The following is a 26153-nucleotide window of genomic DNA, read 5'->3' as shown; positions in this document are numbered from 1 at the left end:
GAGGGTAGTTTGGAAAGCAAAGATTTGTGCCAGACCATATCAAAAGCTTTTGATATGTCCAGCGCAATAGCAAAGGTTTCACCGAAACGGCTAAGAGAGGATGACCAAGAGTCAGTTAAGAAGGCTAGGAGATCACCAATAGAACGCCCCTTGCGGAACCCATACTGGCGATCAGATGGGAGGTCAGAAGTGGAAAGGTGCTTTTGAATCTTCCGGTTAAGGATTGATTCAAAAGCTTTAGATAGACAAGAAAGTAAAGCTATAGGACGGTAGTTTGAGGGATTGGAGCGGTCACCCTTCTTAGGCACAGGCTGTATGAAGGCATACTTCCAGCAAGAAGGAAAGGTAGATGTTGACAGGCAGAGTCGAAAGAGTTTGACCAGGCAGGGTGACAGCACGGAGGCACAGTTTTTAAGGACAATAGGAGGCACTCCATCAGGTCCATAAGCCTTCTGAGGATTGAGGCCAGAGAGGGCATAGAAAACATCATTTTGAAGAATCTTTATAACAGGCATAAAAGAGTCAGAGGGGGGATGAGTAGGAGGAATATGCCCAGAATCGTCCAGAGTGGAGTTTTTAGAAAAAGTTTGAGAGAAGAGTTCAGCCTTAGAGATAGATGACACGGCAGTGTTGCCGTCAGGACTGAGGAATGCAGGGAAAGATGAAGAAGTGAAGTTGGAGGAGATGTTTTTGGCTAGATGCCAGAAGTCACGGGAAGAGTTAGAGAAAGCAAGGTTTTGGCATTTTCTATTAATGAAAGAATTTTTGGTTAGTCGGAGAATAGATTTGGCACGATTTCGGGCAGAAATGTAAAGTTCATAATTAGCATTAGTTTGAAGGCTCTGGTACCTTTTGTGAGCTACCTCTCTATCATTGACAGCACGAGAACAAGCATGATTAAACCAAGGCTTTTTAGCGTGAGGAGTAGAGAAAGAACGAGGAATGTATGCCTCCATTCCAGAGACAATCACCTCTGTGATGCGCTGAGCACACACAGAGGGGTCTCTATCCTGGAAGCAATAATCATTCCAAGGGAAATCGGAAAAGTACATCCTCAGGTCGTTCCACCGAGCTGAAGCAAAATGCCAGAAGCATCGCCTCTTCGGTGGGTCCAGAGGGTGTACAGGAGCGATAGGACAGGATACAGAAATAAGATTGTGATCGGAGGAGCCCAACGAAGAGAACAGTTTGACAGAATAAGCAGAAGGGTTTGAGGTAAGGAAGAGGTCTAGAATGTTGGGCCGGTCTCCAAGACGGTCGGGAATATGTGTAGGGTGCTGGACCAACTGCTCTAGGTCGTTGAGGATAGCAAAGTTGTAGGCTTGTTCACCAGGATGGTCAGTGAAAGAGGATGAAAGCCAAAGCTGGTGGTGAACATTGAAATCTCCTAGGATGGAGATTTCAGCGAAGGGAGAGTGGATCAAGATGTGCTCCACTTTAGAATTCAAATAGTCAAAGAATTTTACATAGTTGGTAGAGTTAGGTGAGAGATAAACAGCACAGATGTATTTAGTAATAGAATGACAATGAAGTCTTAGTCAGATGGTAGAAAATTCAGAAGAGTCAAGGTTGTGGGCACGAGAGCAAGTGATGTCGTTGCGCACGTAGGCGCAACATCCAGCTTTGGATTGAAATTTAGGATAGAGATAGTAGAAGGGAACAGAGTAGAGATTGCTGTCAGAAGCCTCAGAAACCTGTGTTTCGGTAAGGAAGAGAAGGTGAGGTTTAGAGGAGGAGAGATGATGTTCCACAGAATGAAAATTAGAGCGAAGATCGCGAATGTTGCAGAAATTGAGAAGAAAGAGGTTCGAGGTGTGTAGGTGTGCAGTGTACGCTCCTACTGAGATGCGTGAAACTGAAGAGAAGGAGGTCTTCTACGCCAAACTCGACTCCGTATTAGACCAGTGCCCTCCCCGGGACACACTCATTGTCCTGATCGACTTCAATGCTACTACTGGCACTGACAGATCTCTCCTCCTGAATCTTGCAAGATTCAGGATGTTGAGAATTGCGGGTTCCTGGTACCAGAGACCAGAGCTGCACCGCTGCACTTGGTATAGCGTTGCCGGAGGGGTGGCTAAGGAGATTCACCACATCCTCGTAAGTACTTGTTAGATGATCCTTCAAAACTGCACGGTTTACCGGAGTGCTGAGTTCTTTGCAACTGACCATAGGGTTGTTGTTTCAACATTCAAGCTTCATGTCAGGTCCATGGAATGTTTGGAATGTTACGTTTAGTCGGCGCAACATCTGTGGTCATATGCCGGAGAGAGACAGGAGGGGAAGGAATTATAGGAGAAGGGAACAGATCCCAGGAGACGGGACACAACCCTCGATTAATACCTGGTACCCATTCACTGCTGGGTGGACAGGGGCGTAGGGTATCGGAAAAGCCGCCCAAATTTCCACTCCGCCCGGGAATCGAACCCGGGCTCTCTCGGTTGTAAGCCGAGTGTGCTAACCACTGCACCACGAAGCCCCATGTCAGGTCAAGAAGAATCTCGAGATGCAACACGACTGTGTTCCATCTCGAGAGGCTGAAGGATCTGGCATGTGCTCAGGAGTATGCAGTGACTGTCCCATATCGGTTCGATGTGCTCAGCACCCTGGAGGACCCTGTAGAACTGTGGGATACCTTCAAACGTGAGACTCTGCAAGCTGCCAAGGAGTGCATTGGCGGGCGTCCGTGCCTCCGTGCTGACACCCTGCTTGGTCGAATGACCTCTGACCTGATTACTGAGCCCTGAAGAAGCTCCGCTCCAAGTCTTCTTCTCAGGTGAGCGCTATCTGAACACCTGATGGCTACCTCGTGTTGGACATGGATGGGGAGAGGGCTCGTTGGCTGAGTACTTTGAGCAGTTGTACACGGCGGACCCTCCACGTGGGCAGCTTCCAGTTGCTGGGTTGCAGGTGGCGAATGCTGATCCACCCATCGACGAAAACCCACCCCTCTCTGGCCGAGGTCAGAGAGCCTGTGGCAAAGATGAGGGGTGGAAAGGCCCCTGGCACCTGTATCATTAGTGCGGAGCTGCTCATAGCTGGAGGTAAGCCATGATCCGCGGGTTGCATGCGGTCTTTACTGCCGTATGGCACTCTGATACCATTCCTCTAACTGGAAGAGGGGGTTGGTCGCCCCTATCTGGAAAGGGAAAGGGGACCGACAGGACGTACACTGCTCTGAGTGCCAGACAAGGTGTTTGCCCATCTATTGCTGATAGGAATTCGCAGCCAGCGGTTGAATCTGCAGTTACCTGAACAGTCCGACTTCACGCCTGGGAAGTCAACAACTGACCGTATCCTAGCTCTTCGCGTACTGGTGGAGCTCCGACGTGAGTTTCGGCCGACGATGTTTGCAGCCTAGGTCGATCTCAAGAATGCGTTTGATTCAGTGCATCGCGAGGCACTCTGGTAACTCCTGCGACTTCGTGGGATATCAGCGAGGACTATTGGATTCTATCTGGTCTGTATTCTGGGACAGAGAGTACTGTGAAGTGTGTGTGTGTGTGTGTGTGTGTGTGTGTGTGTGTGTGTGTGTGTGTGTGTGTGTGTGTGTGTGCGGGGGGGTGGGGGTGGAGGCTTGTCGACCTTCTGTCCCGGGAATGCGGGAGTGAGACAGGGCTGTGTCCTTCTCCCATCACTTTTCAACACTTGTATGGACTGGGTACTAGGCAGAGTCATTGCGGGGCATAATCAAGGTCGAGCAAAACGATATCTCGAAGAAGTGCTTTATTCCCAAGTAAGTACTATGGAGGCCGGCACCCTGAGGCCGGCACCCTACTGCCAACTTGATCAAGTATCTCTAATCTCAATGCCTCGGATCGAATGGAGTTCAAGTTACAAACCCAGCAAACAACACAGTAAGAACCCTTGTTACCATAATATTCAACCCTCACTCCCCACGTCTCAAAAATCTTCAGTTATCACAATCGCTGACATAATGTACGTCATACCCATCGTCGTCTTCATCAGTCTCGTCGTCGTAGTGTTCCTCCCGCTCGAACCCATACGCAGTTCGGCGGGGATCGACTTGTAATCTTCCCGGAGGCTGTCTGTTTCGTGTCGACCGTCGAAGAGGTGGGCGTGTGCCGTCCCCAGCGTCCCTGAGGGGAGGTTGCGTCTTGGCGTATGGCGCCTCCCAGGAGTAGGGTTTTGTGTCGTAGTGACACACTTTCACTCGGCCCTTTGGTTCGTCCTCGGGGATGACCTGATAAGACCATCCTCCCCTCGACACCTTGATGACGCGGTAACGGCAAGACAGGTAAGGGGCGATTTTCTTACCCCCTTGAAGCGTCGCTCTGCATTGGAGAGCTTGAGGCGTACGAGCTTTCCCACCTTCCTTTGTGCCAGGGCAATCCTTTCCTTCGCTGTCCGCACCGCCCTCTGGATTTTCCTCGTTTTCTCTTGCACTAGTCTTCGCGCTGCCTCTGCATTACTCCGGTCTGGAACGTAACAATCGGGGTCACCATGACATACTTCACGATCGATTACATCTTCCGGTCATCTGGCGGGGATACCAAACACTAGAACATAAGAACATAAGAACGCAGGAGTCTACAAGAGGCCGGTAGGCCTGTACGTGGCAGCTCCTTTGACCCTAAGCTCCCGTGTATCTAACCCCACCTAATATCGCTTTCCATGAATTTATCTAGTCTATTTTTGAATGTGACAATTGTATTGGCACTCACCACATGACTGCTAAGCCTATTCCACTCATCCACCACCCTGTTAGTAAACCAATTTTTGCCTATGTCCCTGTTGAATCTGAATTTATCCAGTTTAAACCCGTTACTTCGTGTCCTACCCGGTTCTCTTACCAACAAAACCTTATGAATGTCTCCCTTATTAAAGCCCTTCATCCATTTATAAACCTCGATCATGTCTCCACGCACCCTTCGCCTTTCAAGAGAATGCAAGTTTAACTGTTTGAGTCTTCCCTCGTATGGCAAGTTTCTCAACCCCTGAATCATCTTAGTCATTCTCCTCTGCACCGATTCTAACATTTTGATATCCATTCTATAGTAAGGTGACCAGAACTGAACCGCATAGTCAAGATGAGGTCTAACTAATGCTAAATATAGTTTGAGGAAGACTTCGGGGCTTCTGTTGCTTACGCTCCTTGAAATAAATCCCAGTACCCTATTAGCTCGATTTCTAGCTTGAATGCATTGTGCCCTTGGACGGAGATCAGAGCTCACTAAGACCCCTAAATCCCTCTCGCACCCAGACCTACTTATGAGAGTGTCATTTAAGCAATAGTTATGTGAGGGGTTGTTCCTACCTACACTCAGAATACTGCACTTCCCTACATTGAACTCCATCTGCCATTTATCCGCCCAGTCATATAATCTGTTGAGTTCACCTTGGAGAATACTAGCGTCCTGATCCGACTCAATTACTCTACCGATCTTGGTATCATCTGCAAATTTACTAACATCACTACTAATTCCTGTATCTAAGTCATTGATATAAATAATAAACAAAAGTGGACCTAATACCGAACCTTGTGGGACCCCACTCGTAACACATCCCACTAGCTGGTGTTGTGACTCTTCCGTCGAGGAGTTGTGGTTGAACTGCAGATGGGGCACCATTTCAGGCCACTGGTCGATGTTGTTCGTACATAGGCACCGAAGGTTATCCATCAACTGGTTCTGCCTCTCCACCTGAGCCCGGCTGCTGGGGTGGTAGGGTGAGCCAAGCCGCTGCTGGATACGTGCTTCGCGACAAACTGCCTGGAACATCTCGGAGGTAAAATGCATACCTCTGTCAGAGGAGAGAGTGCACGGTAGCCCGAATATGCATATCCATCTATCAAATATAGAATATCTGTCACGTCCCAGAACATGCTGTCGAGACAAGTTGTAGTGCTGACCGCCCCAGCCGAAGTTCCTTCTCTTTCTTCGCCTGAAGCTATTCTGCACAGGTAATCCGCTATAGACATGGGTGGACTACGGCCAGCCTTGTGTATCGGGGTGATGTCGAACTGTTGTAGAAAATCGATACATCTCCCTCTTCTACCCCGTTCTTCACTTACATCGAGAGAGTTGAACCAGCGGAGAGCCCGGTAATCTGTGATCAGATGGGGAGGCGGTGGCTGAGTGGTTAGCGTGCCCGCGCCGCGTCCAGAAGATCCAGGAGGGACGCGGGTTTGAATCCTAGCCGCCACACAGCTGGGATTTTTCAGTCACCGCCGAGTGGCCTAAGACTACTCACATGCTGCCCTGAAGACCATCTATCAACCCGGACTCTAGACAACCTCTCCAAAAAGAGGCTCAAAGATGAGCTACGGGGGGCAGTATGAGCCAAAACAAGACGACGCCACTATAAACACTCGCCTGCGCCACAATGGGCTGGGCCGACCATCAGGACCCATCGGTGAGAGAGCCTACCGGCGCAATACGCAGTGAATAAAAAAAAAAAAAAAAACCTGGGAGGAGTACAGGTAAATCCTTAATCCTTTTATTGCAACGATCACCGCCAAAAATTCCTTTTCGGTCGCTGAATAACGTCTCTCCGCCGGGGTGAGGGTATGGTGGAAAAATGCAACCGGAAGCAATCGTCCATCTGTTTGCAAGCATCGCACCTGTCCCAACATCGCTTGCGTCTGTTACAAGCACGAAGCGCTTCTTGTATTCCGTGAGGTTTAAAGAAGCTGCATGTGCTACCTACGACTTGAGATTCTGAAATAAGTGCCCATCTCCTTAGTCCAAACCAGTCTTTGGTGAGGGTTCTTGTCCAGGGCTTTATAGAGCGGCTTAACTGTCTCTGCTATGCCTGGTAACCAGCGCTGCACGTATGAGAACCCACCGAGAGCCCTCCTGAGGTCACGTATTGTTGTTGGCCTCGGAACTGTTTTCAGATCGTTCACTCTTTGTTTACTCATACTAAGCATCCCATCACCCATAACTGCGCCAATATATTCTACCCTACGGACTCCGAAACGGCACTTTCTAGGTGCTAACTTGAGCCCGGCATTCCTTATCTTGGCCAGGACTTTACGTAGTCCATCGTTGTGTTTGGTCCATATCTCGCCCCAGATCAGGATGTCGTCTAGGTAGCAGAGGGCATCGATGTAGTCACATTTCCCCATGTATGGTAAACATCATCCGCTGGAACGAACACCCAGCCACTGTTAACCCGAACGGGTTCCTCCCTGCCCACTCGTAATGCCCCCGAGGCACCACGAACGCAGACACAGCACTGTCCCTCTTGTCCATGGGTGGTACCCTGAATTTGCATTGAGTACGGAGAAGAAACGAGCCGTCCCGAGCCTATCGAGGAGGTCGAAGTGCAGAATCCTGATTTCGATAGCGTCAGCGGTAATGAACCTCGACGACAGGCGGTCCAGTATGTTGGCGTCGTCCTTCCCCCATTCTGTGTTCAGCTGCACTTGTTGCTCTACGTAGGCAGCCGTCCGTCCCCGTGGACGAAGGCGTAGCATGACAGCCCCGTAGTCCGGCTTATCCCACACTTTCACCCCTTGCAAGACGTTGGCATCCTCAACAAGGGTGTAGTGAGCATGAAACGCCCGGAATGCTGCCGGGGATGTGTCGTCGCCGAAGGTTAGCGTCAGGGGCACCTCTTGTAGGCGGGGTGCGGGCGTAGAGTCCGTAATACCGTAGTTTCCCGCTGCCACCAGTCACGGTCGAGCAAAACGGCGTCTCGAAGAAGTGCTTTATTCCCAGGTAAGTGCCATGGAGGCCGGCACCCTACTGCCAACTTGATCAAGTATCTCTAATCTCAATGCCTCGCCTTGAATGGAGTTCTAGTTACAAACCCAGCAACCAACACAGTAAGAACCCTTGTTACCATAAAATACAATTAACCTTCACCGCATCCATTGGCAATACCAGGGTCACAAATCTTGTTTTTGCCGATGATGCAGTTATCCTGGCGGAGTCACTGGAGGTTTTGGTGATGGCTCTCGATGCACTGCACGAGGAGGCGAAGACCTTGGGACTTCAGGTCTCCTGGGCCAAGACCAAGGTACAGGTGTTTGAAGGCTTGCTGGATGAAACAGAGCAGTCTGTGAATACGTGTGGCGAGGACATTGAGATCTCATAAAGTTTCACGTATCTTGGTAGCGTAGTTCATAACCACGTATCTTGGTAGCGTAGTTCATAACAACGGTGAGTCTCACCAGGAAGTCTTACGGCGGATTGGCTTGGTCCACGGTGTTATGGACTCGCTCAACACGAGTATATAACGTTGTCGAAACATGTGCAGAAGGACAAAGACCGGATCTTCAAGTCCCTGGTGCTCCCTGTCTTACTCTATGGGTGTGAGACATGGACGCTAAATGGGGACTTGGAGAGGCGGATTGATGCCTTTTTTTTTTTTACAGCTAAGGAGACAGTTCAAGGGCGTAAAGAAAAAAAAAAGCCCGCTACTCACTGCTCCTGAATGGAGGTCAAAGGAGTGTCCAAAAAGAGAGGTCAATTTCGGGAGGAGAGGTGTCCTGATATCCTCCTCTTGAAAGAGTTTAAGTCGTAGGCAGGAGGAAATACAGATGAAGGAAGATTGTTCCAGAGTTTACCAGCGTGAGGGATGAAAGAGTGAAGATGCTGGTTGACTCTTGCATAAGGGGTTTGGACAGTATAGGGATGAGCATGAGTAGAAAGTCGTGTGCAGCGGGGCCGCGGGAGGGGGGGAGGCATGCAGTTAGCAAGTTCAGAAGAGCAGTCAGCATGAACATATCGATAGAAGATAGAAGAGAGGCAACATGGCGACGGAATTTAAGAGGTAGAAGACTGTCAGTATGAGGAGGAGAGCTGATGAGACGAAGAGCCTTTGGCTCCACTCTGTCAAGGAGAGCTGTGTGAGTGGAGCCCCCCCACACGTGAGATGCATACTCCATACGAGGGCGGACAAGGCCCCTGTAAATGGATAGCAACTGTGCGGGGGAGAAGAACTGGCGGAGACGGTACAGAACGCCCAGCCTCGAGGAAGCTGATTTAGTAAGAGATGAGATATGAAGTTTCCAGTTGAGATTTTGAGTTAAGGATAGACCGAGGATATTTAGTGTTGAAGGTGATAGCTGAGTGTTGTCAAAGAATAGGGGATAGTTGTTTGGAAGATTGTGTCGAGTGGATAGGTGGAGAAACTGTGTTTTTGAGGCGTTGAAGAACACCAGGTTCCTCTTGCCCCAATAGGAAATAATAGTAAGGTCTGAGGCTATGCTTTCTGTTGCCTCCAGCCTTGAATCGTTAAGTTCCTGTTGTGATGTTGTTCCTGTTGAGTAATGCAGAGTGGAGTCATCGGCGTAAGAATGGATAGGACAGTTCGTTTTGGAAAGAAGATCATCAATGAACAACAGAAAGAGATTAGGAGATAGGACAGAACCCTGTGGGACACCACTATTAATAGATTTAGGGGAAGAACAGTGACCGTCTACCACAGCAGAAATAGAACGGTCAGAAAGGAAACTGGAGATAAAGGTACAGAGAGAAGGATAGAAACCGTAGGAGGGTAGTTTGGAAAGCAAAGATTTGTGTCAGACCCTATCAAAAGCTTTTGATATGTCCAGCGCAATAGCAAAGGTTTCACCGAAACGGCTAAGAGAGAATGTCCAAGAGTCAGTTCGGAAGGCAAGGAGATCACCAGTAGAACGCCCTTTGCGGAACCCGTACTGGTGATCAGATAGAAGGTCAGAAGTGGAAAGGTGCTTTTGAATCTTCCGGTTAAGGATTGATTCAAAAGCTTTAGATAGACAAGAAAGTAAAGCTATATTACGGTAGTTTGAGGGGTTGGAGCAGTCACCCTTCTTAGGCACAGGCTGTATGAAGGCATACTCCCAGCAGGAAGGAAAGGTAGATGTTGACAGGCAAAGGCGAAAGAGTTTGACCAGGCAGGGTGACAGCACGTATGGACAGTTTTTAAGGACAATAGGAGGCACTCCATCAGGTCCCTAAGCCTTCTGAGGATTGAGGACAGAGAGGGCATAGAAAACATAATTTTGAAGAATCTTAATAACAGGCATAAAAGAGTCAGAGGGGGGATGATTAGGAGGAATATGTCCAGAATCGTCCAGAGTGAAGTTTTTAGAAAAAGTTTGAGAGAAGAGTTCAGCCTTAGAGATAGATGAGACGGCAGTGTTGCCGTCAGGACTGAGGAGTGGAGGGAAAGATGAAGAAGAAAAGTTGGAGATGTTTTTGGCTAGATGCCAGAAGTCACGGGAAGAGCTAGAGAAAGCAAGGTTTTGACATTTTCTATTAATGAAAGAGTTTTTGGTTAGTCGTAGAATAGATTTGGCACGTTTCCGGGCAGAAATGTAAAGTTCATGGTTAGCATTAGTTCAAAGGCTCTGGTACCTTTTGTGAGCTGCCTCTCTATCTTTGACAGCACGAGAACAAGCGTCTTGCAGAATCATAGGATATCGATGGAATGGCTTTGTGTCAAACCGGCGACTCCGTGAGATTGATTCGACATAAATTACCTCTTTAGTCCGTCAACGCCAGCTCCGACTATACGGGCACGTGGTCATCGGGTTGTCTTTATATGAGACAATCCTGAGTGAAGGAGGCCAAGGGGACGCCCACGGAGATCGTGGCTTGAGCAAGTCGATATATTGTGCCAGGATGTACTCAGGATGGGAAGGGAGCATGCATGGAGCTTGGCGTCGTAAGGTTGGTGAGGCGACGCGCCCCCCGGCGTATGCCCCCACTGAATGACTGGTGAATGCATTCATTGATGCAGCAAATAAAGCGAACAGGACATTAAAATAAACTTTTTATTAAAAAATAAAGAAATAATACTCTCGCTTTACAATAGTTTAGTCAGACCCCATTTAGAATATGCGGTATAGTTTTGGTCTCCCTACCATGCAAAGGACATTGCTAAATTAAAAGATGTTCAACTTCGGGCAACAAAAAGGATCCCCTCCTTGCGCAACAAATCTTACGACGAGAGGTCCTAAACCCTTAATATGTTCTCTCTTGAGAAACTTCGTTTATGTGTAAAATTGATCGATTTTTTTTAAATACTTAATGTCTACGAATGTGGACATATTAAAATTGTGTATGATCGATGACACTGCGAACGAGGAATAATGGCACAAAACTGAAATGTAAACAAGTAAATTCAGACTGCACCAAATTTTTCTTCACCAACGTTGTAATGCGAGAATGGAATAAGCTCCCACCTTTAGTGGTCCGGTGTAACACGATCGACTCCTTTAAAAACAAGCTCGACCGACACTTCCTTCAACTTAATATTAACTGAAGTAGAAATGCAAAGTTTTGGAGCCATCTGATTAATGTAGAATCACTTGGGTTTAAGGACAGAGGACCTAGTCTGGACCATAGGGTCTCTGTGGTCTGCATTTCTGTATAAATCTGTGCAAATCTCTCTCTCTCTCTCTCTCTCTCTCTCTCTCTCTCTCTCTCTCTCTCTCTCTCTCTCTCTCTCTCTCTCTCTCTCTCTCTCTCTCTCTCTCTCTCCAGCAGGACAGCGAGGGAAGTACTCACGGCGGTGAGGGCGGCCAGCACCCCGGAGGTCACGTCAGGGCTCTGCCAGGCATCCTGCAGCAAGTTGGCAGGAAGCATTGCGCCGCACGCCAGCAGCAGGTTGGTCGTGCGGCAGCGGTCAAGTATCACGGCCAGTCTGAGAGGTGAGTTGCCACCACTGGCGACGGACTCGATGGGGGCTCCCTTACACAGCAGGCGGGACGCCTCCTTCACGTTGTCCCTTTCGATGATGAGGCCAAGCAGCTGGTCATGCAGCTTCTCCGGCGACGCGGAAGACTGGGGAGGAAGAGGCGCCGTGAGGCTGACACACCGCGGGAGGGGATGGGCTGTGGGGTTGACACAGCGCGGGAGGGAGCTGGGCTGTGGGGCTGACACAACGCGGGAGGGAGTGGGTCTGTTTCGCTGACACACCTCGGGATGGAGTTGGGGGCTGTGGGGCTGACACACCACGGGAGAGGGCGGGAACAGTGGGACTGACACTACCCTACGACTGTGGGGCTGACACTAACCTAAGAATTGTGGGGCCACTGGACTTCAGGCTGACACCGCCTTTTGGTGAATAGGGCTGACACCACCCAATGATGTATGGGGCTGACACCACCTTATGGTATATGGGGCTGACACCACCCTATGGACTGTGGGGCTAACGCTACCTTAGGGGCTATGGGGGAGGAGGGGACTGTGAGGCTGACACATTATAGGAGTGAGGTAATAGCTGCATGTGAAGCTGACATATCCTGAGAAGGAACGGGAGGCTGTATGGCTGACACCACACGGAAGGAGAGGAGGCAGGGCTGTGGGGCTTACACATGAGGCGAGGAAGAGGGAGTCATGGAGTGTATGTTAAAATCACTTGGGAGACGGTGGTGAGGCACTGTGTGTCCGGCACCACAGATGAATGGGCAAAGTGGCATAAATAAGTAATAATTTCTTTGTAACAGGATGATTTTGTGAGCACTGCTCATATGTATCAAGTACATCATTTGGCAAGGAACTTTTAGGTACAGAAGACCAATGGATCTCCACATTCTCAATTCAGTGACATAATCATGTAAATCATCCTGGCCCAGAGCTGGATCATTTATTAAGAGGTAGTCTTTGTACATCAATAGCGACCAGTCGCAGCTCTGAGAGCCTTTCTCTCCCCCTTGTTCAGTACCCGCTTGATACGCGTATTAGACAAGTTAGCGAGGCGAAACTCGCAGAGTGTGAAAAAACTGTGGTGTAAAATGCTAAAAAGCCTTGGTTTAATCACGCTTGTTCTCGTGCTGTCAAAGATAGAGAGGCAGCTCACAAAAGGTACCAGAGCCTTCGAACTCCTGCTAACCATGACCTTTACATTTCAGCCCGGAATCGTGCCAAATATATTCTTCGACTTACCAAAAACTCCTTTATCCATAGCAAATGTCAACATCTTGTTTTCTCTAATACTTCCAGAGACTTCTGGCACTTAGCCAAAAATATTTCCTCCAATTTCACTTCTTCCTCTTTCCCGCCTCTTCTTAACTCAGACGGCAGCACTGCCGTCTCTTCTATCTCTAAGGCTGAACTCTTCGCTCAAATTTTCTGTAACAACTCCACTCTGGACGATTCTGGGCATATTCCTCCTACTCATCCCCCCTCCGACTCCTTTATGATTGTTATTAAGATTCTTCCTAATGATGTCTTCTATGCCCTCTCTGGCCTCAACTCTCAGAAGGCTTATGGACCTGATGGAGTGCCTCCTTTTGTCCTTAAAAACTGTGCTTCCGTGCTGACACCCTGCCTGGTCAAATTCTTTCACTTCTGCCTATCAACATCTACCTTTCCTTCCTGCTGGAAGTACGCCTTCGTACAGCCTGTGCCTAAGAAGGGTGACCGTTCCAATCCCTCAAACTACCGCCCTATAGCTTTACTTTCCTGTCTATCTAAAGCTTTTGAATCAATCCTTAACCGGAAGATTCAAAAGCACCTTTCCACTTTTAATCTTCTATCTGACCGCCAGTATGGGTTCCGTAAGGGGCGTTCTACTGGCGATCTTCTTGCTCTCTTAACTGATTCTTGGTCATCCTCTCTTAGCCGTTTCGGTGAAACTTTCTCAGTTGCGCTAGACATATCGAAAGCCTTCGATAGAGTCTGGCACAAGTCTTTGCTTTCTAAACTGCCCTCTTTCAGATTCTATCCTTCTTTCTGTTCCTTTATTTCGAGTTTCCTTTCCGGCCGTTCTATCTCTGCGGTGGTAGACGGTCACTGTTCCTCTCATAAACCTATTAACAGTGGTGTTCCACAGGGCTCTGTCCTATCACCCACTCTGTTCCTGTTATTCATCAATGATCTTCTTTCCATAACAAACTGTCCTATCCACTCATAGGCTGATGACTCTACTCTGCATTATTCAACTTCTTTCAACAGAAGACCCTCTCAACAGGAATTACATGACTCCAGGATGGAGGCTGCAGAACGCTTAACCTCAGACCTTACTATCATTTCCGATTGGGGTAAAAGGAACCTTGTGTCCTTCAATGCCTCAAAAACTCAATTTCTCCACCTATCAACTCGACAATCTTCCAAACACCTATCCCCTATTCTTCGACAACACTCAGCTGTCACCATCTTCAACACTAAACATCCTCGGTCTATCCTTAACTCAAAATCTTAACTAGAAACTTCACATCTCCTCTCTCACTAAATCAGCTTCCTCGAGGTTGGGCGTTCTGTATCGTCTCTGCCAGTTCTTCTCCCCCGCACAGTTGCTATCCATATACAGGGGCATTGTCCGCCCTCGTATGGAGTATGCGTCTCACTTGTGGGGGGGCTCCACTCACACAGCTCTCTTGGACAGAGTGGAGTCTAACGGCTGTACCATAAGGCAGCCTCCTCGACTATAGAAGCTCTTCGGCCAATTTCTCATACCATAATCTTCGAGGGGCCCGCTCCGCAAGCGAAGGAAAGGTGTTGAGGGGCGAAATTGTTGGAATCTGGCAAGGGGTCGAGATGGGCACATCTTCGTGAGCCCCTTCGCATATTTTATGCGTCAATTCTGCATTTCTCTCATTAATATAGTAATAAATGATCCAGGAATTATAATAAAACGTATTTAATCTAATATGAATCTGCAAAAGTTTTTTAAATAAATGATTTAAAATGTTGTTTAAGACTTTAGGGTTGTATCATGATTTTTAACCCTTGCCGAGTTGCCGTGTCAACAGCCTCCTTGGTCAACTCAAGGAGCTAGGTAGTCTTTTCCTATAGCTCCGATGGGGCTCGAGCACTTATATCTAACGGCTCCTTGCTTGACGCGATGGTAGCGAGGGGCAGAGAAGTGATAACGCCGGGCACATGTGGACTCCTGGCTGTGTGCGTGGAGAGAGGTGGAAACCAAGGGGTGCTGACGTCACTTCCAATCCCCTGGGCCGCCCCTCTCGTAGGCCTAGTGGAAATACGGGCCGCGCAGGGAAGCCAACCCTATCACTCACGCTATGTTCCCAATTATACCTATATTTGCCTTTCAATCAACCATTTTCTTCGTGATTATACATTGAAAAATATGTATGATTACACTAATATATGTAAAATGGTTCAATTATCAATATTTCCGTGTAGAGATGTTTACAGAGGCTACCAACCCAACTCGGAAGAAGCCCTAACGGAGGAAGGGGCCGAGATCACTTTATAGTATCCGGCAGAAAGGGGACACCGTTTAAGGGAAGAGGAAGAGGAAGGTTTAGGGGCTGCCTTATGGTACGGCCGTAAGGCTATCAGTCTCATCAGTTCTCCTCCTCTTACTGATAGTCTTCTACCTCTTAATTTCCGCCGCCATGTTGCCTCTCTTTCTATCTTCTATCGATATTTTCATGCTGACTGCTCTTCTGAAATTGCTAACTGCATGCCTTACCCCCTCCCGCGGCCCCGCTGCACGTGACTTTCTACTCATGCTTATCCCTATACTGTCCAAACCCTTTATGCAAGAGTTAACCAGCATCTTCACTCTTTCATCCCTCACGCTGGTAAACTCTGGAACAATCTTACTTCTTCTGTCTTTCCTCCTGCCTACGACTTGAACTCTTTCAAGAGGAGGGTATCAGGACACCTTTCCTCCCGAAATTGACCTTTCTTTCGGCCACCTCTTTAGATTCTTTTTGTGAGCAGCGAGTAGCTGGGTTTTTTTTTTTTATTATTGTTTACTTTTTTTTGTCCTTGAGCTGTCTCCTTTGTTTAAAAAAAAAAATATATATATATATATATATATATATATATATATATATATATATATATATATATATATATATATATATATATATATATATATATATATATATATATATAGTAAATTTCTAATCATTTTCACTCTGACTGCTGTTCTGAACTTGCTAACCGCATGACTCCCCTCCTCCCGCGGCCCCGCTGGCCGCTGCACTTGATTTAAACACATGAACATGGGGAGACTGCAAGAGGCCGAATGGCCTTCACACGGCAGCTCCAGATTCCTCCCCATTACCACCTGTCAGCCTCGTCCATGTAGCTATCCAGTCTACTCTTAAAACAAGCTATCGTCCCTGCACTCACTATGTGATTGCTGAGTCTATTCCATTCCCCCACCACCCTATTACTAAACCAATGCCTGCCCATTTCCCTCCTAAATCTATACTTTTCTAATTTAAGTCAATTACTGCATGTTCTATCTTGCCAAACATCTTATGCAAAAGTTAACCAGCATCTCCACTCTTTCATCCCTTACACTGATAAACTCTGGAACAGCCTTCCATCGTCTGCATTTCCTCCTGCCTATAATTTGACCTTCAAGAAGAGTGTATCAAGACTCTACTTTTGTCTGTTTGGGAGCGCTGAGTAGTGGGTCTTTTTTTCTAGTACGCTTTGTTGCCCTTGAGCTGTCTCCATTGTTTAAAGAAAATAATAATTAAATAAATAGAAGTTGGCCGCCAATGCTTCCAACACATTTTGGTGCCATATCTACAAGTGGCTGGTGACTGTAAGTATCTCAGCAACCTGCATGCATCTATGCCATTCCTATCACGGTGCATGGAGCAAGCTTCACATAACACTCAGACAGAGACAGTTTAATTATGGTTATATTTCAGACTCAGTTTATTGCTCAGTCTATTAGGTGCAGTGCTGTTAATATTGTTAGTGGTAGTATTAGTACAATTAATGTATTTATTTTCATTAATTTATCAATATTTATTTATTATATTATTAGTGTTTGAAAATTCCAATACTAGTATTAAGATAAACAAAAATATCAGAAATATATTTATACTCATTAATTATTATTGCTTTTCTTATTATTACTTCCTTCAATGTCCTGGCACTTTGACATCTAGTGCTTTTCCGTCTAGCAGCCAAAATTGTGGTCTTTCTGAATGTGTATGTCCTAAGTCTTCATTGGTGTAACTAGCTATATAACATCAAAATCTGCATCTCTCTCCCTTCTCACCCAGTTGTCCCCGTACATCCTTTCAGTATCCAAAGAATTTCAATTTACATCTTGTAATCACTTAACTAATGCAGTGCAATCCTCATCTCTGTATTTTACCGTGTGGACATTTTTCCTTCCATGTTCCACTGTCGTATGTTATTCCACATCTAACACAACCACATCCCAACAGATCCGAACACATCCGATATCATCCAAGAGAATGTGGCAGCTGAAGGGCCAAGGGTGAAGACATTTAGCCACCCCCCCTGAAGTACATGGCAGCATCCAACCCTCTTGCTGAGCTGCAGGAATGTGCTCCCCATTGCAGTGCACCAGCTCCATGTACTGATTTTGGTATGAATACTTCATCTAGTGTTTGTTGATTGTTGTGTTATTAATCTAATTATGACTTCACAAAATAGACTGTGCAAGTCACTTAACACATGCCCTGCTCAACATCACTTTTAAGTTGTAGAATTCCTTCATATGGATGCTGATTTATGTATCCTGAAATGATTGGATATTGATTGTCTTAACATTTTTTTGTCCATGATCACTGAACCATGTTACGGTATGTCTTTGGGTGCAGATCCAGGAAATGAGTTTTTGGGAGGACGTCAGACTTTTTGCGGGTGGAAGGAGCATTAGCATTACCGATTAGCCATTCTCGGCAGTCCTGGTCTTGAAAAACTGGTGGAGTGACCTAAATCAATGGGTATAACGGCCTGGACTTTGTGCCAAAGCATTATTTTAGCCACAGCGCTTTTGAGCTAGTTTTCCTGTATCACTCAGGACCATTGGGGGGGCCCGGGCCCCCTGGGCCCCCCCATGGATCCACCAATGTAGCTATGTCTTATAATATATCTATCCTATACAGTCTGATGGTGCATCCTTCTAGGTTGTCAAGTTTTAGTAGCTACTCATGATAAGTATTCCATAATGATCATTGATTTCCAGATGCTTTGCACTTAAAAAAAGTGTCATGAAACCTGTCGCAAATAATAATCAGGTATAGTCAACCCTTGCTTTAAAGAACCAATATGGAGGAAGGGGGTGATGTTATATCCAAAAATCTTTGACATTTGAAGTATCCAACCTTTTTGTGAATAACAACCTTGTTTGTTAATGAACTTAAATGTTCACAATTTCCATACATGATTCTTTTTTTCCTTGTAATTTGATGATTAATCCTGACATGTAATTCCATTATCAGTAGGTAATATATAGGAACAAGAAGACAATAATACACATTATAACAATGTACATTTAGCCCAATGAGTGCACGAAAGTGTCTAAGGCCGATGCTACTTAAGCACAAAATCATACATAGCTTATGGTCAACGAGTTAGGGCCGTCGTAACTTATCGTGCTTAGACCATTCTCTGTTGATGTCGCTCGTCTCGCTAGAACGCACAGCGAGCAAAATTTCGACATGAATCATGAGTTAAATAAAACATAGTTATACTCTACATTTTCTTTGTTTTTATTTAATAATTTTACAATACAATTTTTGACCAAATAACACGGAATGAATGACAGTATTTCTTGAAAAAAATATTAAATACATTCCGTTGGAAACGAGAATTGATTTGTAAACAAACAGTCACCAGCTCAGTCACCAGCCTCACGTCCTATATCAGATAACGGTAGCCATCTTGGAACAAGACCCTTGTTCTAGCGTCTGCACTCTACCAATTTACCACTATCACTATCACCGGGCCCCGGCACAGTGCTTCCCATACAACCCTGTAAGCTTGCACGACACCCCAGCCTACCCCTGGATGCTGTCGTCAGATCCGGGAGAAGGCTGCGAGGCCATCTCCGCTCACCTCAACCTCCCAGCTTGGAGACCTCCCCCGACGTCTCCAGGCCCCCACCTTCACCTGTCATGGAACAGATGGACTCTGCCACCTTTCCATCAAACGGCTCGCTCCCCACTTGGTGATACCTCCAGCGACCCCAAACACCATCATGGTTCTCCTCTCCTGGACCCCATTCTCTGTACAACCTGCCTTCGGCGTTGTGTGTTCCAACTCTACCAGATCTCTCCTGTCCTGCCAATACCAGGTAAGGCTTTGAAGGTATTAAAATATTGCTTAATGGTATTTTATAGGAAAACTTGAAAAGATCACATGCGTGCTGACATGCGATGCGTGCTGACATGTGAGTAGTTATTTTCCTGTGTTCATTTTATATGAATCACTCCCCTGCTCTACCCTTTTACCGCTTCCTTAAACTGACTCCACTCCACCTCAACGACACCTACCTCTTTGTCTCTTTTTCCCTTCTATATTCTATACTCATTCTGCAGCTTTACCTCTCTTGCTCAACTCCTAATTTCTGAACCTCTTAATTTTAATTCCAAATACTAGAACATAGATTCTAATTTATGCTTATTTTTCAATCAAAGCAATGTTATTAAAATAACCATTTTGGGTAAAATATTACTTCCATATTCATATTTCTATTCATTGTGATTAAGGCTTCATTCAATAAAAAAGAAAGGAAATTACTGTCAGTCAGTTTAGTTTATATCATTCATTAATTGAATTTTTTTTACAAGGCGCCGGCCAAAGGCACAGCAAAATTAGTAAAGAATATAAGATAGATTGTGTTCATCGTAAGGTAATATAGTGTATAGATTATATAATAGTAGTATTCTAGGACTATTCTAGAGGATTTCACTATGCTGGCAGGTGTGTCCTTGCATCTTCCAAGCTTGTACACCATGTAATGATTAAATCCATTGCTTGCAGAAAGGGGAGGACGTGAGCAGGCAGGTTAACAGCAGATCCGTGGTTATCAATAGTTGACGAATCTGCAGATGCACCAACTGTAATATATGTTGATGCATCTGCAGAAGAAGTGCTTCCCCTTCATCCACCCCTCAGAAGATCCCACCACGGGACAAATGGGAAGCTGCAGAGAGTCTGGCTGCCCAGGAACTCAAGGCAGCTGCTCAGGCAGTGGCATCTGCTGCACGGGCCCAAGAGGCAGCTGCCCTGAGCACAGGAGTCCGCTGAGAGCCAAGGAGTCTGCTGCGAGGGCCAAGGAGTCCGCTGGTGAGGGCCAAGGAGGCAGCTATGCGGGGCCAAAGGAACAGGCTGCCAAGAAAATTGAGGCCATGAGGCTTAAATGAATACTATAAATTTAAACTAGAAAATACAATTAAACATACAACCAAATACTACTTCTGTTATTTCTAACATTATTAAACTATTATAAGCTTAGTTCTCATATGTACTGTAATTTGTACTTATACACGACACTGCTTTTTTTGCATAGTTTCTGACTATACAATTAGAATTTTGACTGTGGAAAGATATACTATGGTGAAGCTTTCAAGTCTCCTTTTTAGAAACATAAGAAGGCCAATCAGGAAATTGTGGTTAGAGATGAGAGACTATGCTAATGGGAATTTAAATTTATCATAATGCATTAAAGGGTAGGAAACATTACCAAGGTAGGTATCCAGGAGGGCCTGTTGAGGATCGTTCCATCAGTCCTCATTGCTGAGAAGAGAAATGATGACATTAAGAGAAATGTATAAATCAATCAATGTGAAGCAAGTATACTTATTTATCTATTTTTATCGATCATATCTATTTTTCCATCTCTCACCTGTTCACCCATCCGTCCCACTCCACTACCACCTTCATCTCATTAGTGATCTTCCAATAAGTAATTAATTAAATTAGAACATAATACCAGTTTCTCTTTGCAAAGATTCAACTTACTTGAAATGCAAGGTGCAGAATGCATCCCGATAGGCACGACCCTCATTACGGTGACCACTGGGCGCATTACAGTTCTTCTGCAGCATCATTTAATGGCACTGGGACTTGTGCCTTCTGCACCCATTGGTTGCTCATCATCCAGAGGAGAGAGGGAAGATTCCTATCCAAAATATTGTGCAGCATTCCACACACATGAATGATTTTGCACACTTGAGGGGGGTTCAATCGTACCTCACCATGCAAGAAATCGGTGTTTGAGTTGTCCAATTCCACGTTCAACAATACTGCGTGTAATTTTGTGAGACCTGGATGAATAACAATGGTAATTAATTGTACTAATTGTTGCTGTAATGTTGTTGTCCTAGTGGTAATCTTGTCTTTGCATCTACTATTCACCTAATCAATAAAAAACCCTTAAATAGACAAAATCAAATAGTTCTCGTCCTCATGATAAGCCAGCGGCACACAGCACCACAGCCATAGGAATTTCTACAAACGAAACTAAAGATCATTAAGCGCCGATAGTAACCTAGCCACTGATAGTAACCTTAGTAACTAAATGTTTGTGTTTGGGAAACATACAGAAATGATATTAAGAGCCGCCTTTCATAATCAATGGTGACTGACACAGGATCAAGACCTAATCTCACTTGTTTCAGGGTGTTAAAAATCAAGTCATAAGTTGTTTGTTTTTTGTTCTTGGCAATGCAGTACACTAAGGTAATAGTATGGCTCTCATCTAGCATAACATATAATATTGTATACAGTTGAAAACCTAGTGGCGCTGAATCAAGAGATGTATTAAAGAAACAAAAAATAATTCCATTTCTCTTCGGCCAAATGTCTGTCGGCCAAATGTCAGTTCGGCCAAATGTCCGTTCGGCCAAATGTCAATCGGCCAAATATCATTTCGGCCAAATGTGCGTCGGTGAAATGTCCGTCGGCCAAATGTCCGTCGGTGAAATGTCCGGGAACCGTGACGCCAAGTCCGGGAGTCCTTCCCTAAATTCTTTCCCCGAATTTGTGACACCAAGTATAATAACTAATTTTAGTGACCATTTGCATCCATTTTTCACTTTGATTAGAAAATTGCCTCTCAACAGGTGTGAACTTGATGGGGTTGGAGGAAACTCGACTTGGCCATCAAGCTCACCACAATATAGTAAGGAACCTCTTGTTCTCAGTGATAATTTATCCTCTTTAGTTACTATTCCGTGTTGCTTTAATCACAACTAATGTGTTGGAAACATTACAGCTTAATAACATACCTCACATCTCTGCATACAAATTGAGTTCAATATTTAACTGTTACACCAGTAGGCTTCATATCTTAAAAAAAAGGTATGTAAAAAGGTTGACATTTTGAATGATATATTTAAACTCTATTATGTTTCTATGGCTGTAGTACCGTTACGATTAGTCGAGTGATCAGCATATGGGTCTTATGTTTTTGATAGCATAGGTTCAAATTTTGCCATAGGCTGGCAATTGATAGTAACAGTAGTGTCCACAGATACCTGCCTGTTTCTTGTTTATCCTGTTCCACTTTAAACCATGACTGGCCAATCTTTGAAGAGGTAGCATAACCTTGAAGTGCCACTAACAAACCTTTGTCCATTCTTCTGATGTGATCCTTCTTTTTTTTTCTCCCACCTGCCTATAGCGCCGGTAGGTTTTTTTCAGGCGCCTGGCGGTCGGCCCAGACCCGTCATGATGCAGGCATTTTTTTTTAAAGTGGCGCCATTTAGTATTGCCTCATGCTGCCCTCCGGAACTCATTCTTGATTCACTTGGATGGTTTAGCAGGGCTTAGGTATGACTAACATTGCAGAAACTGGGAATTTTTAGATTTTTAGTGTGGCAACACATTGACAAATGTTTTAGTATGAGCTGAACATCAAAGATATATATGGTAAATGGGTGCTTGTAGATCTTGACATTATATCCGTCAAGAGTCTCCAGTTGTATCCTCTCCCCCATCTCCTGAAAATATTACTCTTGTCAGGCAATCTAAGTGAAGCCTTCCATCGAAGCTGGCGTGCAGACATAATGTCAATGCTTAGATTCACTGTCCTTATAGCACTGAAAATAATGCAATAACATGCACATATTTTATTATTTAGAATTGTGATTAAATATTTTTGCATGTATTTTCAGACATGAAAAGTGAAAATTGCTGCACACAACAGTCTGCCGTCTACGCCGGGAGGCAAGTTAGCTCAAAGCCCAGGCTGTTACAACTCCTGGGCAGTTTTTGCCCAGAGCCAGCAGTTTTTTAGATCAATAGGGATGGATTTTTCCAAGGTCAGGTTCAACATGCTGCAAGATGCCAAGATCTAAGCCTAGTAGGAGATATGGGTTACAAGAGGAGGTTTGCTCTGGCCTTATACTACCAAAGTCCAAATGCTAATAAATTTCTAAGCACAGTATTTCACTTGCCCTCAGTTTCAACACTTCACTCATCACTCAGGGGTATTTCAGTACATGTTGGCTGGAGCAAACAGACTCTGACAGCCCTGCAGCAAAGAGCACAGGCTTTGTCAAAAGAAGAGAAACTTTGTGGGATTTGCCATCATTTAGTATTACTCTTGTTACGCCAAGAATTTTTTTTCCATATACTTTGCCAAATATTGCAAGTAATGCACCATTGTTGGGCTTGCCTGTTATAAATCAGATCTTGTTCAATTAACAAGTCTTGGGTGTCTGCCACTTTCCAGTTGTAATGCAAGGAATCATTTATCTTCCCTGCCAGATATCACATGTAATGCACTATTGTTGGTCTTGCCTGTTATAAATCAGATCTTGTTCAATTAACAAGCTTTGGGTGTCTGCCACTTTCCAGATGTTATGCACGGAATCTTTTATCTCCTTGCCAGATATCACATGTAATGCACTATTGTTGGTTTTGCCTGTAATAAATCAGATCTTGTTCAGTTAACAAGCTTTAGGTGTCTGCCATTTTCCAGTTGTAGTGCAAGAATCCCTGCCAGATATCGCATGTAATGCACTATTGTTGGTTTTGCCTGTTATAAATCAGATCTTGTTCAGCTCACAAGCTTTGAATATCTGCCATTGTTTATTTCAGGTGTAATGCTTGGAAGCATTTGTTCTCTTCCCTACCCAACAGTATGCAATACTTTATTGTGGATTTTGCCTGTTATATTAAACTTGTTCAGGTAACAAGCTTTTGGTGTCTGCCTTACCTAATATGTGCTGCAGTGACACTTGGCTTGGTTTCATAATGTGAAATACAGCAAGTAATTTCATCACACTAAGTGTCTATCATCACGTGTCTGGCATCATTAATGTGGATTCCAGGAGTAATCTTCTTTGAATTACAGCTTGCAAATTTTTTTCTGCTTTATAAGATATACATAATCACGTAGGTTTGATTTTTTTTGACAAAATGTAATGGCAGTTGATATTCTTGACTAATGCCTCATAAACCTTGTGAAAAACAATGCTTTTTTGAGAGGGGGGGGGGGGGTGGACAGAGAGTGGTTTGTTTGGTTGGCCAGTTCAAGGAGTTTCATATCAAATGATTTTATTACATCCAACTTTAATGTGTGCTAAAAACATATGTTTTATTACATCCAACTTTAATGTGTGGTTCCTGAAATAAATGCTACATGTTTACTGATGTAGCCTATGAAATACATATCACTCTCTGCCCTGTAATTTGGTGTGTCACATACTGCAGCATAACTTTCCTGCTATTTTCTTACACTATGAGTTGCCTTATTTTGTCTCATTTGCTTTTATCATATGTGCCTCCGCTGCATAGTTGTGCCTACTGAGCTTAATATCTTCATGACCCTAACACCAAGGTCAGAGCTTGTGAGATAATACCGTGTCCTACATCCCATTTTCACCTCCAGGCTCGGCTGTCTCCCAGGACCACCAAGTTATTGCATTCCATTTAAGACAACTCATGTGTTACCTTCTTGATGTCCTCCGTCATGTATTTCAGCATGTTTTATGATGCTTTGCTCTTATATTGATGTGCCTTGCAACATTTTTATACAGTTCTTATTGTATATAACGCACCATTGTTGGTTTTGCCTGTTATAAATCGGGTCATGTTCAGTTAACAAGCTTTGAGTGTCTCCCATTGTTTATTTCAGTTGTAATGCTTAGAAGCCTTTGTTCTCTGCCCTGTCAAACAGTATGCAATGCTTGGCATTATCTGACACTTGTACAGTTAGTATGATATTTTTACTCAGCTAAGAGCATGTTGCAAAAGGTAAAGGTACGGTTGGGGGGATACGCTGTAGCAGCGTGTGGCCTCGGTGCTCATCTCCGTAACATTGGCCCTTGAGCCTGTGGTGTTGGGGAGCCCATTACCCTGGGACACAGGAACAGTGTGACATCCGGGTTACCACAGTTGCAAAGGCATTATAGTAATCTAGCATGCATAGAATGCTGTATGCTTTGCTTGTATTTAAAGCACTGGATACGTTTGCTACACACACACACACACACACACACATATATATATATATATATATATATATATATATATATATATATATATATATATATATATATATATATATATATATATATATATATATATATATATATATCCTTAGGAAATTGCTTTCTACACCTTATTTTTTTTCTAAAATAAGAAATTGATATAGTGTAGATAATACCTAATAAAACATAAGAACAAATATAGTTTTCTTTACCCCATAAGTAAATAGTTTTACAATAATGAAAAGAACAAGTAAAGGCAGGATATGATGCCTTGACAGGTACTTTAAAAATAGTAAAGCAACCCCTGATAAGTTACGTTTTTGGTGGGCCCCAACAGACAGGCGCTACTTCCGCACGCCCGAGGAATTACTACATACCACTATCTCTTTGTATGTAGTTTCTTTGGGGCCAGTCTTCTCTCGCCAGCCTGCTAGGTAAGATGTGTGTCCTATTGTTCATCTTGCCTCCCCTTAATATCAGTGAATTCTCGCTCTTTCCCTTGTGTTAACATATTAATATACATGTTGTGCTGGAAGCTTCCCCCGGCGACCATAGGCCTCTAGAAGGCTCCCGGGCGCGGCCAGGCGCCAGGCGGGAAGTGTTGCCAACTCGTATATATTTTGCTATGTTCTTGTATGATCTGAAATATACTGTAATATTCTAGACTGTACTGTTCTGGATAATATATAGGAGAAGAGGGCGAGAGAGGGCCAGTCCCAGTCATAGAAAGCTAGTGGTAAGTGAAGAGTCCGAGTGAAGCGTACTACTAAAGAAGAATATTAAACTACAGAAGCTGTGCCAAGTGTTTACATATCTCCCTCCCACGGAGTCTCCTGACGGCGACACGGAACCCAAGTAACACGTCCGGCATAACACTGGTGTCAGGAGTGTAGCCATTTGTTTTTTTCGCCATGGAGACTCGTTCCCAAGCTGCCCAGAGGGACGACATGTTGACTGAACTTTGGAAGCCTTGAGACTACAGGGGAGAAACAAGAAGAGCACAGCAACAACAAGAAGAACACTCCAAGAACTCAAGAACAACAAGAAGAGCACAGCA

At 44.9% G+C, this 26153-nt stretch overlaps 1 protein-coding gene and 1 non-coding gene across 2 annotated transcripts in view; both read right to left on the bottom strand.

Moving 5' to 3' along the window:
- LOC126983106 (uncharacterized) overlaps positions 1–18700 on the bottom strand; it is a 48793-nt gene extending 30093 nt beyond the window's left edge. Inside the window, exons 1-2 of the mRNA XM_050835605.1 lie at positions 18657–18700; positions 11466–11895 (exon numbers count right to left, since the gene is read on the bottom strand). Of these exons, the coding sequence (XP_050691562.1) occupies positions 11466–11895; positions 18657–18700 (474 nt within the window). The remainder of the gene's footprint in view (positions 1–11465; positions 11896–18656) is intronic.
- Positions 2406–2479, bottom strand: Trnav-uac (transfer RNA valine (anticodon UAC)). Its single transcript has one exon. It is a non-coding gene; the product is annotated as a tRNA-Val (tRNA).
- Positions 18701–26153: the final 7453 nt, after the last annotated feature.

Source organism: Eriocheir sinensis, chromosome 53 (genome assembly GCF_024679095.1).
Source record: "Eriocheir sinensis breed Jianghai 21 chromosome 53, ASM2467909v1, whole genome shotgun sequence".
NCBI classification, from domain to species: Eukaryota; Metazoa; Arthropoda; class Malacostraca; order Decapoda; family Varunidae; genus Eriocheir; species Eriocheir sinensis.
This window is presented reverse-complemented; position numbering and strand designations above follow the sequence as displayed.